The sequence below is a fragment of the Hydractinia symbiolongicarpus genome, chromosome 6 (assembly GCF_029227915.1).
Source record: "Hydractinia symbiolongicarpus strain clone_291-10 chromosome 6, HSymV2.1, whole genome shotgun sequence".
Taxonomy (NCBI): Eukaryota; Metazoa; Cnidaria; class Hydrozoa; order Anthoathecata; family Hydractiniidae; genus Hydractinia; species Hydractinia symbiolongicarpus.
Genome location: NC_079880.1, coordinates 9,642,106 through 9,656,571, shown reverse-complemented (window position 1 = coordinate 9,656,571; position 14,466 = coordinate 9,642,106). Strand labels below are relative to the sequence as shown.

The window sequence follows — 14,466 nt, the reverse complement described above, 5'->3', positions numbered from 1 at the left end:
GTGACACAGTTTACACTTCGTCTTAATCGCTTTTCCAGGCGTTCAACGCCAGGTAACACAGTTACTTATGACTCCAGCTAACACAGTTACTTTCGACTCCGGCTTTCCCAGCTAGTCTAAATAATAATACCACGGAATTGCATTTTGGATTTATTCTTTTTTGTTAATTCGAAACCTATTAACGTAGTCATAACCTTTTTGTTCCTTTCGCCTACTTCCATTGCTTTTTTTGTTTTTAAACTTGTAGGATCCAACTTTATGGTCAAATCTTAGATATCTTAAATTTCATAACGATTTTAGTCATGTCGCAGGTATAGTAAAACATTTCCAAAAAATCACTACACCACGATCAATAATATTTAATAAATTAATATGCTAAAACATTTTCCTTATGAATGTGAAGTGTAGTGCAGTTTTGTTAAAGTATTAATTTTCACAAATCAATTTTTTGTATATTCCATAACATGACACATTTTGCAAGTTCAAAATAATACCACGGGATAATACCTTATTTATTTCAAATAACGAAACAACATTGTAGAAGTTCTGTACAAAACAGGTTGCTGGCAACCTAGGTATAGGGAACAAAATTACACACGAACAAGAACCTGAAATCTTTTAGCCTGCAAGGGCTTTTCATTTATATATTAATATACGGGCAAAGACATATTTTGTTATTTCTAACATGAATAATAAATAATGAAATTAACAAAAACAACTTCTGAATGATTTTTTAAGTTTTTAAGTTTTTTAAGTAGATACTTTCACGGGCTTAGATAACCAGTTAATTTAATTTAATATTTAGAACTTTATCACAAAATGCACTTGCTAATTAACTGACCTGCATACCTTGCTTACTTTTCTAGATATATTGCCAGGTTGAGTTGTATTACAACAAAACTCCAGCAATAAAAAGTGCTCCAAGAAGAAGCGATTATTTTTTTGCTGGCATAAAGGCAAGTAAATTGTACTTAATTTTGCAAAACAAACTTTAAGAATCATTTTATTTACAAATTATAACATAAAATACATAGCACAACCGTAATTCTACATTAATTTCTTTTTGATTCTATTTTATGAAAACACCATGAAATACTATGAGAAAAATAGGTAGTTAATGTTAAGGTATAAAAAAAATAATTGTTTACATTTAGATTTCACCAACCATCATTGATATATCCGAAAAGGATAAACCAGCAATAATTAACGTAACGGCCACTGTACCTGTTACTTGTCAGCAAAAAATAGAGAATTGTAAAGTAGAATTGGAGATTGCTCAAGACAATAGAGAAAGTGTTATGGAATGGTGTGTCCTCGAGTTTAATGTTAGTCAAACTAAAACTATACAAGTTGCTCCCATGCGTGATTTTGTCAACGATGGAAATAAAATCATGCACATATCTTTTCACGTTCCGGATTATTACCCTGCAGTTGACTGGCTTAACCACACCAAAATCCCAGATGTACTGGTAAGTTCCTTACTTACCAGTCCGATAGACAAATTTTTCGTACTTAGTTTCTCCACTGGCAGCAACTCCTGCCTATCCTCTAACCCATTTTATATTAATGAGAAAATAAAGTCTCTGATTGTGACTTTTATAAAAACAAAATTGTTCACTGTGCAAAATTGGTCAAAAACAGAAGAGAGACTAGAAAATGGAGCTTTGTGCAAACGAAGTGTATGATTGAAACTGACGAATACTTATTCCAGCTTCTTGTACGCTTAGTAACTTATGCAGCTATAACTAACCGGTTAGCGATACTGTGTATTAAAACCAAACAGTGTTTATAAACCTTGTATACTATTCAGGGTTTTTTCAAATTGCAACTCTTCGCAGCCGTTTCGGTCATTTTTGTGAAGAAAAATGAAAGCTTTAGGTAGGCAACGTTGCTTTGTTGCAACACTCTGCCATGGAGTGGATCTGATACATGGAAGAAACCAAATATATTATCAAGGGTGTTAAGCAATAGGATAAAATTGTCCATCAATCCTTAAGATAGTTTCTTCCTTTTAATATACCATTTCTATACCCTTTTGTGTTGAGAATGAGTAATTAATATTAATGTTAAAACAAGGAATATAAGGACCAGTCGATGCTCATCCGACGGTGACCCACATATTAAAACATTTGACAACGTCTATTACGACCATTACTTCATTGGCGATTATGTGTTGGTGGAAAGTAAGGCACGCTTGTTTCAGGTAATTTGTTTTCATTTAATTTTTTTATGATAGCTTTTTTAACTTTTCGAACCTTTTTTCTTTGATCTAATATCCTATTTTTTTTCCTTACCTCAAGGTGAGAATATTAAGAAAAAATTATCAAAAGTCTACAAATGCGATATTGTATCTTTGTACTGAAGATTAAATTTACTTTTTTGCTTGCTCAGTCAGGCGTGTATGTCAATCGAAACGATATGATAAGGATGGAATTTCAATAATTTTGAATATATATGATGAATATTTTCAGCTAGGCTCCTTCTTTCCAGCTGCATGTTTTTTTTTAAATCTTCGTTAAATTTACAAATTTTATTATATAAAAGTCAGGAGAAGTTACTTTTCTTATTCCCGCGATGCTGTCGCTTTGCTATGGCAAGTTTAAGGATAATTACCATTGTTTATTTTATTTAAAATTGTATTTATTCTAATTATTCACTTAATAATAAGAACAAATAACAATAAATTTTAGCAGATTAATGTAAGTGGAAATTTTGTGCTGTTTCTTTTAAAACTTCAGGGCCTATAAGGTTTTTGTTTTTGTTAACTGCATTATTTACTTTCCATAAAAAATTGTCACAATAAAGTACAGAAATGACTTGATTTTAAAGGTAATGTGTTCCCAATTCTGGTTTTTGACATTGGTTTTGTTGATTTTAAATTTTCACTTCTTGCAGATTGCTCTCCTTGACATTTCAGATTTAAGTATTTTAAAATTAGACAAAAAAAACAAAAAAAACAAAAAAAAAAGACAAAAAACGTGACAAAAAACGTTTTTAAATACAGCAATTTAACAACGCCATCCTCTCCTAAGAACTATCACCCGAAATGTAAAAAACTTAGATTTACCTAGCCAGGAGACATAGAATAATTTTTCTTACCACCGGGAAATCGAAATTGCTAAGATGGAAAAATCACGCTGGATTCCATTTGATTTTTCTGCGGTCTAAATACTGACCGTACTCTTTTGATTGGTTCCTATATTCTTTGCTCACGTGGTCAATATCGGATAATTCTTTGTTTTGAGCACGAATAGCCTCCCTTACCTAAACAAATATAACTAATTCTTAAATTTTTGAAGAGAGTAAGTCGTGACCACGCCGATTTTGTGTTGATTGGTTGATTGTTATTTTGGGTTTGCTAAATTGGCCTTGAATTTTAGTACTTTCCTCTGACATTTGTTTGTGTCTAGCCTTTCATTGAGAGAAAATAAATTTGATATCCAGCAAATTTATTATTAACTGATAGCTATTTTAACCGGTTTATACGGGAAATATTTTGTGGCAGCCAGAAAATAAATTTTAAGCGGGAGAAAAAATATTATAGATTTTTGAATCCTAAAATCTACTAAGCTCATTACTATATTCTTCCACGTTTTAAGTAGCCTAGTTAACTAAGCTTTCTTCTTCGAGTTCATAAAATGAGTTTCTCCCAAACTAAAGCTTAGACGCAAACGAATGACTCAGCGGAAACCCCGAGTTTAAATTGGACAATGCGACTAATCGCTTCGGAGGCCATTTTAATTTATCTGTGAGTTGTTTACCAAGCTTGGCCACATCTTACTGTGGAAAAAACTTCATAGTTTACTAATGTTTGTTAGGGCGAGTGAAACCACTCACTGGAATATTCGGATGAAAAGGGCTTTTCCCGACATGGACACGTGAGCAAAGAACAATAGAATTAGCCAATCAAAAAGCGCGGCCAGATTTTGGCCGCAATAAAATCGTTTGATACCCAGCGTAATTTTTCTTACCATAACTACTCCGATTTCCCGGTGGTAAGAAAAATTACACGGGGTCTACGTTTTGAGTCCCTTTTTCATATAATACTACGAGCTTCGAACGATGAAGTTTGTTATGATTAGATGGCGCCAAATTTAAATAAACATACAGACCGGAAACATTCAACAACAATTTGAACGTGCAATATGATGGCTTCATCTTGTTTTTTTACAAATCCATTTTCGACCACAGAACTCTTTGAGATAAACTCAAAAGTAGTACTTTCGGGGTTTTAATCTCATAGAGCTCTGGGGACGAGAATGTTACAAATCTTTACTTTCTTTATCTGTACTGTAAAGTAAAATATCAATTTGTTCAGCACTGAATTATAAAAAAAATTCAGCACTCACAAAGATGTAAACAAAACTGATATTTACTTAGTTTTTTATGTAAACAAATATAAAATTTGAGAATGTTAGTGGCTTTTTTCATGAGAAATGCGAGTTTGCTTGACAATTTAAATTGTGCTACATAAAAACGTAATACCTAGCTCTAGCTTACATAAAACTGAACTTATAAAAAATATCCAAGTTCTTATTTTTTCTGCATTCTAACTCACTTCACACTCTTGCCTTCAACATCTATCTTCAATAACCTTCAGAATTTACAGATCCAAAACCCTAGACAAGAGCATTTATGACTCTATTCCTCGGTCTGAAAGTTGCACTTTAAGTCGTTAGAATTTTAATACAGGTTCATGTGAGAACACGCCAGTGTGACAGTGTTGCGTGTAATTGTGGAGTAGCTGTAAGAGAAGGCAACGACGTCATTGTTATTGATATGTGTCAAGACAATATCCCTCGGGTGAGATTTGCCAGCACAGATGAACCACAAGTCGGAACGACCATAGAAAGAAATGATAATGGCAAAATCTTTGTTGTAAGTAACTGTTTCTTGGCATGCTGGGATAGCTGCGAGTTTAATATTTGCCACATTATTTTCATACAACCTCGATATTAGTTTAATTTCTTAATGAAATGATTTTAAAAAACGTTAAGTATACTGTTAATTGAACATTTGTAGCTGTAGATATTTGAAAGTTGTGTATGTATGTGTAACGAATTAGAAGAATTATTTAGACAAACCATAAGGGACAGACTCGTATTCAATGAGTTGTATATTGCTTCTAAAGATTCTTTTTCCATGGAGTAAACTAATTTATTTTGTGTATAAGACCATAAGTTTCCTTAAATTCTATTTTCGTACCAATTTATTTATTTGCTTGCCTTGGAAAGTATTTTACATTTTATGTCTCTGCAAGACACACATTTCATATCCCATCATCAAACTCGCTTAGTTCTTTAACTTTTGTAAAATCAAGTATAAAAATATTTATCTCAAAGTATCACTTCGTAAATAAAGTGATGGATCGTAGCACAAAATGCTCTAAAAATACTCTTATGTTACAAATGGCGTCCCCGCAGGCTAACAGCAACAAAGTTATTATAGCCCATATATGCCTATGTCTATTTTGAACCACAGCCAAGGATGCAAAGTGTCTATTAATTTCCTTTTCGGATTGTGGCTTCAAATTTCAAAAAGTTATACAAAGTCTTAAAGTTTTAATATGGCTTTTGTTTTTCTTTTAGGTTAACTTTCCTTCTGGAGCATTTGTAAAATAATGATTCAAGCAATAAATTGGACAAATCATTGGTTAGCAAATATACAGGTCCAAGTCCCATCGGATGAGTATGAAAGTACCGCAGGACTGTGTGGCAATTTTGATGTTAATACGAAAAACGAGATGGAGGCTAAAGATGGAACGGTTTTTACAGGAAAGGAACATCAGAAAATTTTTACTGAAAGTTTAAAGTGGGTATTTTAAGTAACTGCCTATTTTATTGAAGTTTCTAATACCTAGCAATGATACGAAATCGCTTATAATTTCCGTAGAATCCCAGTCGGTGAAAGTTTATTTTACTACAAAGGAGGTCATTCAAAATGTTTACATAGTCGTGCTGACAAATATGGCGTATGCGGAAAAAACAAGGTCATAGAACGCCTGAATAAATTTTCTGATGGACCTAAGTACACACACGAAAACGCAGTGGTGATAGGAATTCAGCATCCAAGTAAGTTACACATTGATACGCAATAAATAGTTTTACGAGAGAAATGCCAAACCTCTGTACAATCGTTAACATTTAAACCATATTTCTTTTAGTTTTCGACCATTGTCATCGTCGTGAAAAACGTTCTGTTGCTGATAAAAGTTTCATTACTTTGCCAGATGATGGAGACACAGGAATATATATTTACGATCCCAAACAAAGTAAGGGTACGATAGCAGATTTTCCAACTAAAACTGGAAAAACTAGATCCGGTACGGAGTACAAATGCACGAAAGCGCTTCAAGAGTTGTCTGCAGGAAAGGCCTGTATGAGCCAGATAAAAGGATATGATATTAGTGGATTTGTTGATCAATGTGTGTTAGATGTACAGGTAGGACAATTTAATTTAATACATAACTCGGCTATGAAAAACAATTATAAATAAAAGATACAACATTTGAAAGATAACTACAAGGCCATAATGATAAAGTTGCAAAATGCTCATGGAAGATAGAGATCTAAATAAATATAGATTTAATCACCGTCTAACTTAATTATTGTATTTTAGATTCACACCAGTAATTAAGACGCTAAATTTAATCTCTTTAATAATAGCCCTCAACCTCGTTCCCAGGGCATTTTGCCTTGTTGATAAAGTTGATAACGACTCCGTAAAAACGGCTCAGAGGCCACAAGACCCTGTGGACGAGGTTGAATAGCCGTATTCCGTCTGTCTGTTTGTGTGCCAGAAAAAGTCGTATTACGGAAACACGAAATGCGATATATAAAAGACGGGCGAACCCGCGGATTTATCCGCGGGATACTGACTAGCCTAATTATAATACGTCTGTTTGTAACGCAAAATGGTAACTGCAGCAGCGAGACCCACAAAATGCAGTAAAGATAGGATGGGTAAACCAGTAGATTAATTCACGGGCCATGAATTAGTTAAGTATAATATTACTTTACTCCTGTTTGGAAATCAGAAGAACCTAAAATATTGAAAAATGAAACTCTTTTAGCTCTGACTTCTCCGTATTAATGTCACGTTCTTCATTTCTGCAGGTAACTGATGATTATGAAGTTAGCACTGCATCAGCTATTACTGCAATGACTGGTGATTGTGAAGAAATAACATTAAAAGAATTAAAATACTGGAAAAAGGATTCCACTGGAGTAGTAGTACCTCCTGAAGAGATTGGAAGCAGCCTTTGCACAAATGAGTGCAGTGGTCATGGAACTTGTGAAAATGCCACGTGCATTTGTAAAGAAGATTACATTTCTTCGGACTGCTCAATCAAAAAAGGTACTCATAGGCAAAAGAAATTGATAAAAATGGACCAGATTTTGGCTCAATAATGTATTTTATCGATCGTATTTTTTTATCGGTCGGCTCCCCTACCAACTTGTTTTGTGTCTATTAAGTTACCGATTTTTATTTTTATTTTTTAGTGCATTAAAAACAAATACACTTAAAAATAGTATGATTTATATTTTTTAAATATGTTTAGTCATGCATTTTTGCTTCAAATATTGTTCTCTGGTAATTCCTACAAAAGTTCGTAGGCCAAAACGGCTCAATTCTGCTCAAGGGATTAAGGCTTTTGTGACACGTATGTAAATAAAGTAAAATTTAAAGTTTTAAAACGAAAGATCTTAATACTGAACAGCCAGTAATTAGATATCAAAACAGCTACAATCGTGGACAAAAATATTGAGACTAAGGCAGTTTTGTGGTGGCGAACTTCGAAATTCGTTGTCTTGTCCCAACATGTTGTGACCACGATTGTAGCTGTAATGATTTGAATAGTCTAATGATTGTTTTCAAGATCAAAGTCTCCTTTCTTCAAGGTTCAATTAATCTTCTTTTATTAAAGGAAATTTTTTTTAACAATAGGACAAAGTCCAAGGCTATATGGAATACCATTTCACGGGCTTTGTGATATCCGAAAAAAGAGATTGCATTCGTACAAGAGTCAAGGGAGCAGATTTTATTGACTCAAAGAATTTGTCGTGTCACATCACAGAAGTAATTGTAAGTTGTAGTTTTATAAATGTCCAATAAACCTTAATTAATTTATAGAATGGTTGATGTATTAGAAATCAGTGCACTTTGACCAAAAATACATAGCTAGAGCTTTATTATCCAGGAAATGATTTTACACGAAATAAGAATACAAATACAATACAGAATAACAATATAATTAAATAGTTGCAACTCAAAAACCTCATTTTTTTATTGCGGCGGTCTATTAATAATAAGAAATGAAACTGTCTTAAGTACGGAATTTCTACGGGTAAATTAATTAAGTGTGCATTATAAACAATGCAGAACAAATAAACGTTCTAATGTTTAATTTATTTTTGGTAAATCGAGAGAACATTACATAACTCATTACTCGCAAAGCATCTTCATTTTAGATCAGTGACAAGCCATATGTTATAACGAAACGCAATAGCACAATTGGTGGTCAATTACTCAGTTTTGGTGAAATAAGTTGCTTCATGCCTCAGACACCTGTTGAAATTAATGGAAATCCTGCAACATCTTATGGAAAACCAACTGGAGGATTTCTTATCAAAGTTTCAAATAACGGTGTGAACTTTACTGAAAACAGCGCATTGTTTTTAGTTTATGATTCAAAATGCATGGAGTGTAACAAAAATTACAAAAGTTGTTTTCAAAAGGTAAAGACCAGTAATTAATATTTTATAAACAAAAATTAGTTTCAAAAGAAAATAGAAAATAGAATACTGTTTTAAAATTAGAGAAATAATTCGTCACGAATAATGTATTGTAATTCAAAAATAAAATAATTATTCACCGTTGTAAACATTAGTTGTTTTGCAGGAACAAAACGCAGGTTCTTTTATTCTTGTAGCGAAATTCCTGCAAAATAAGAAACTACTGCTTTGCACATGGTGACGCAAATCCAAGTGACTGGTGTCAGATTTGTAATCCAGCACAATCTCTGACAGGTTTCGTCAAACGAACAGGTAAGCAATTATCCAGTGGTAGTTGACGGGCTTTACTTGCTCTTAGCTGCTATTAAAAGTGACGCATGGCCTGGTGATTATGAAGTATGCTTTGTAATCACAAGGTCTGTGGTTCAGTCCCCAGCGCGGGCATGTTTAGCTAGTTTTCTTACCGCAGCATGCCATGTGATTGCAATGCCGCTGTATACTTAATGGATACATTCGAAACACAGGTCCCACATTAATAACAGGGTTTCCAACATTGAAATGGCTATATCCTGTATAAATATTCGGAATAATAATAAGTATACACCTCCCATTTACAAAAGTTTTAAACTACCAAGATAAAACATATGTTTTGTAATTGAAACAGTTAAAGTAATTAAATATTTACTGTTATTTACGTATATTGCTTGCGCATTTATTTTGCATTGTTTTCTATTAAAATTATCATTTAGACAACAAACCTCCTGTTTTCAGTGGTACCAACCTTAATCTAAGGTCATTTAGAAAACAAAAGTGGAGACATGTGATATCCGCATCTGATCCAGAGATGCAGAGATTGCGTTACGAACTTGTTGGTGAAAATTATGGTATGACAGTCTCTTCACATGGTGTTTTAACATGGCATCCAACAAAAGCTGGAAGATATGAATTTATAGTGAAAGCAATCGATCCATGCGGGTTAAGCACCACACGAAACTTTGTGAATGATGTAGAGATATGTTCATGTGAAGGACAGAATGGTGGGATATGCATATGACAGGGTGACAAAAGTGTTTGCAAGTGTCCCGAGGGATGTAAAGGAGAAAGGTGTGTAACTTCCATAGATAATATTTATCTTATACAAGAATTTACACATTTTTAGACCGTGTTGCTCAATAAAACCTTGCTTATTTGCTCCTTTAACTACCAAATTTGGAAGTACAGTTCAATGCTTAAATATAAACATTTTTAATTATGTATATTTTTGTAAGTCTTTTATTTATTATGCCAACAACACTTACTTTTTGACCAGATAGATAACTTAATGATATTATCAGATAGTTACAGTAAGCAGAGAATAGACAAATTTCCTGGCTCTATTATAAATATTTGACACCATTCTAGATGTGATGAAGCTGCAGACGGAAAACTTTGCAAGATAAAAAGTAAGTTGTATATGACATTAAACATTGATAAAAATAACTGCATCATTATTATTACCCTGTTTTTATTGATTGGTCTATACAAGAGGAAATCGAACGGCGTCATAAGGTATAGAATAACACAGCAAGTGGAAAGAATGCTCATCAATGATAATAAACGCCTTTCTAATAAGAATAGGTTTAATAGAAATATTATGTTACGACACAACAGGTCTATTGTCTAGAACAATGAAGATATAAGAATAATGATCACCCTGGTAAACAAAATCGATATTCTCCTAAAAGCGTGTAATAATGATAAAATTAATAAATTATTCATTGCCCTACTGAATAAAAATTAGAAGGAAAACTTAATAACAACACGGTGTTTAGGAAAACAGGTTCTTTTTTACATAGCATTATCTTTGACATAAAAAATCAAAACCATGATTAAGTTCACAACAGGCTTTTCACCAGTCAGTATCCGTTTAGAGTCAAACATCTAATACTTTTCTCTGGTCTTTCTTAAAATAGAAATATTGTTTGAAATTTAGACAACACTAGCATAGCTTTAATATGTTCTTGTTGTTTTAGAAACTACAGTTGAGCAGGCTTCCACTTCTGATAACACCATCACTGTAATTGTTGTGCCTGTCGTGGGTGCAGTCATTTTAATTTTGGCAATTTTGGGTGCCATTTTTCTGTTGTACCGGAAGCAGCATAGACAATCGCTAAATATCAAATCAACAGTTAATCAAACATCTGACAAGAAAGCCAAACTTGATAATAATGGAGTGGTTGCATACAATTCAGATGGAAGCGATAAAGTAGCTATCGGCGGATTCAGGAAGAATGTTGCCTTAGTCAACGAGGGCTACTCGAATTGAAAAAGGGACATTGCGTATTTTAATTGTTACTTAAGAACTTGATTACTAAGTGATATTGAAATGACTATTTAATCATCTTTAAAAAAAGTTTGAAAATATATTAATAGAAAATAATTCATGTGAGGAATAAGACCAAGAATGATTTTTAATATAATTTAATCCTGTGATCATCATCAGTTCTGAAAAAACATTAAAAGTTGAATTAGATTACAGAATTCTAAAGCGCCATGTATACTTTTATGCACAAATTAATTACTGTAGGTACGAGAAACAAAAATTTAAAAGTGGTATTAATCCTTAAATAGCCACCATAGGCACAATGTTTTTACCAAATCAAAAAAATATCTAATTGCATCTTTAAAACGATGTTTCACATTTCATTTGATTATGCGTATTTTAGAACATATTTGGTATTATAAAACAATTTAAATAGTTAATTTGAACAGTCATTGTTGTTGTGTTTCAATCATGGCTAAATTAGTAGTAACACAGATAAGAGTGTTTTTTGTCAATTTGACTGACCTATGGTTCAAAAAGATAATTAAAAAGAAACCTACAATGTTTATACAGGAGGGTTTTAAAAAATTATTGATAATATATGAAAAGACAGTGTCGCCCTTCGGAATGAATAGCCACTCTTACCAAATTAAGTTTCTCTTTTTAGCTATCTGTCATTTTCTTTTGTGTGACATACATAATTCTTTTTGGCGCCAATAATTAGTTTTTAGTTTATTATTTAATGTGTGTAATGCTTTCAAAAACGTTTGACTGCTACATAATTCTTTTTGGCGCCAATAATTAGTTTTTTAGTTTATTATTTAATGTGTGTAATGCTTTTAGAAACGTTTGATTGCTACATAATTCTTTTTGGCGCCAATAATTAGTTTTTTAGTTTATTGTTTAATGTGTGTATCCTTTTAGAAACGTTTGATTGCTGCATAATGTTGAAATAAATTACAAGTAATGCAAAATTGTCTTGTTCACGTAAAACAAGTACCTTAGAAGTCAAATACCGTATCACTCTTTCTTTATTTATTGGACAATACTATTTCTTCATTTATAGCCACCTGTATTTGCTTTAATTACCATTTAAATCTGCAATAATACATTCAGCACTCTTAAAAAGCCAGGAAAAATTAAATGTATGACTGACGGGTAATGTGGAGCAACAGTTTCCTTGCCATTGAAAAAGTTATCACAATTTATGGTAAAACAAGCCAACCGGGTAAAACAAGCCAACCGGGCAAAACAAGCCAACCGGGTAAAACAAGCCAACCGGGTAAAACAAGCCAACCGGGTAAAACAAGCCAACCGGGTAAAACAAGCCAGTGTATAAAATATCTTATAGTTCGTGTTCTGAAAATTTCAAAGATTGTTTAAAATGGTACCAATGGGCAGTTACGTAACTTAGCCAAAGTAAACAAATCACAATATAGAAAGAATAAGAAAATAAACTCATAGCATTGAGAAAAGTAAATATGATGCTATTTATTGCTCAGTTGTACGCTATATCCATACAGGTTTAGGAAAACTCTATAAATGTTTCCGTATTTGGTGTTTGCAAAGCAATTTTATTATTTTATGCTCCCCAGTGTGTAAGGCCTTGGGTTCAAACCCAAACCGATCATGCCAGAGACTATAAAAGGGTGAATTTATCCTTTCTACTTAGATAATTGATATCTTAGGCTGTTGCCCAGTTGAACGACTGTGGTGTTCCCACGAAATTTTGTAGCTGAAATAGGAGATTTGAATGCACTAGGGTCCCGGTCCACGCAGGATCCTCGTTGATAGCAGCACCATTAACTGAAGAAGCTATCCTTAACTAAAGAAGCTATCCTGGGTAAAACTTTCAATAAATATGAGCCGTAACATAACAAAACTAAGTAATCAGTGATCCTGGCCAACTCTGTTTGAAGCAAAAACATACTGTTCCTGTCACTTGTTTACGTTTGGTCATCACTTTTTCACTCGCCAGAAATCTTAGCCTAATCTTGACGTCAGTTAAATCGATCTTTTCAAATGGCTTGCTAACTCGATCTTTTTAAATGACATGCTTACTTAACACGGCCATCTTTGAGAAAAACCTAGGTTATTAAAGGAAATCTAATTGTTAAAACCCAGATTCTGGGTTGTAAAATGGTCACGTGAACAGGCCTTTACACAGGCCATGATCCTATTGCCATTTGGATGCCAGAAAGATATAAGATGGGGACGCCGTACGAACACATAGTTGTAATTTTAGGCTGTTAGTATATTAACTAGTCAATAAGCCTGTGGAAAAATCCACCTAGGCACAGAAAACTATGGGAAAAATTTTAATGACGTCATCAATGATTTACAAAAAGTTTATTTTAGGATTTTGATAACCCGTGGAATGCATCTGTCGTTAGCTTGAAACTCAAAAACATCTACCTATGTAGAATAAGCCGCTGCCACTATTATGTAGAACCTGAAACACTAATCAAGTAATTGTATAGGATTGTCTACTTTTAACGAGCATATATATTATAAGGGTATGTCAATGGCGTCATCAACCCGTATCCTCCAAAACAGGGTGGGGAAAACCCTGGTTTCGAAAATTGTTCCCATTTTGGTTCCAAGTACAGTCTAGCCACAGAAAATGACGTCAGTTAGTCAGTTTTTGACCTCAGTTTTAATCTTAAGACAGGGTGTGTAAACGGGTCACTTTATGAAACATGTCATTATAAGTAAACCCGCTTTAAACCTCAGTATAAAGATGGCTAATAGACCTGTCCTTGCTTGGTTCTCACCAACTGTTTTTAATGCATTTTTAAAAATTTGTTTTAGTTTTTTTGATTTTATGCACCTAAAAAAACGCTATTTAGCGCCTTGCGTAATGGACTAACTTGTTTAAATTCCAGTCTCCGCCCCTGAAATCAAATGAGGCGCAGATTATTATGGTGTTTCCGGTGTAATATTTTTTTTGAAAATAGGCGCACAATATTATGGTCTTTCCGGTGTACTATTTTTTTCAAAAGATGACTTTCCACAACTTTAGCTGAAATAGAGACACAGTTTACAACTCGTTTCTACCCTGTCATAGCAAAAACAGTCGGCCAACATTTTTTAGAGAACGTGTCCATTAAAAGTGCAAAAATAAATATTACTCCGGGCTGAGTGATTAGTCATCCATATAAGTATAATACCTTTTTTGAAAAAAACTTTAGCGTAACTTCGGTTAAACATAAACACAGGAGACAGCCATTATTAATATTGAACTAAGCGCTTAGTAATGAGAGAAAACGACAAAAAATACTCTGGTATCATACGTTAATTTATGCGACTAAAAATGGCGGAACTTTAGCGGGTAGAATTTTATGTTTCAGCCACATGAAACGTACTGATATATTTTTTATTATTATTCTGAATATTTACAAAGGATATAGCCACTTCAGTGATGGAAAC

The 14,466-nt window shown here is 33.2% G+C and overlaps 2 protein-coding genes across 2 annotated transcripts; both read left to right on the top strand.

Annotated features, from left to right (window-relative positions):
* Positions 1 to 302: 302 nt before the first annotated feature.
* LOC130648014 (uncharacterized) lies at positions 303 to 2,442 on the top strand. The gene is made up of 6 exons (XM_057454033.1): positions 303 to 311; positions 867 to 956; positions 1,155 to 1,679; positions 1,811 to 1,878; positions 2,077 to 2,203; positions 2,392 to 2,442. The coding sequence occupies exons 1-6, from the start codon at positions 303 to 305 to the stop codon at positions 2,440 to 2,442; spliced, it is 870 nt and encodes a 289-aa protein (XP_057310016.1).
* On the top strand, positions 1,911 to 11,951 carry LOC130647524 (von Willebrand factor D and EGF domain-containing protein-like). Its single transcript, XM_057453408.1, has 11 exons — positions 1,911 to 2,203; positions 4,693 to 4,878; positions 5,589 to 6,071; positions 6,164 to 6,441; positions 7,116 to 7,356; positions 7,948 to 8,085; positions 8,472 to 8,738; positions 8,933 to 9,047; positions 9,485 to 9,839; positions 10,137 to 10,177; positions 10,748 to 11,951. The coding sequence occupies exons 5-9, from the start codon at positions 7,270 to 7,272 to the stop codon at positions 9,787 to 9,789; spliced, it is 912 nt and encodes a 303-aa protein (XP_057309391.1). The 5' UTR covers positions 1,911 to 2,203; positions 4,693 to 4,878; positions 5,589 to 6,071; positions 6,164 to 6,441; positions 7,116 to 7,269; the 3' UTR covers positions 9,790 to 9,839; positions 10,137 to 10,177; positions 10,748 to 11,951.
* Positions 11,952 to 14,466: the final 2,515 nt, after the last annotated feature.

Excerpts from the sequence above, each read along its gene's own strand:
- LOC130648014 (XM_057454033.1), top strand. Across the intron at positions 1,680-1,810 it reads GAGCTTTGTGCAAACGAAGT|GGTTTTTTCAAATTGCAACT; the intron begins GTATGATTGAAA and ends TATACTATTCAG. Across the intron at positions 2,204-2,391 it reads GTAAGGCACGCTTGTTTCAG|TCAGGCGTGTATGTCAATCG; the intron begins GTAATTTGTTTT and ends TTGCTTGCTCAG.
- LOC130647524 (XM_057453408.1), top strand. The coding sequence starts at position 7,270 with ATGAGTGCAGTGGTCATGGAACTTGTGAAAATGCCACGTGCATTTGTA. Across the intron at positions 7,357-7,947 it reads GGACTGCTCAATCAAAAAAG|GACAAAGTCCAAGGCTATAT; the intron begins GTACTCATAGGC and ends TTTTAACAATAG. Across the intron at positions 9,048-9,484 it reads AGGTTTCGTCAAACGAACAG|ACAACAAACCTCCTGTTTTC; the intron begins GTAAGCAATTAT and ends ATTATCATTTAG.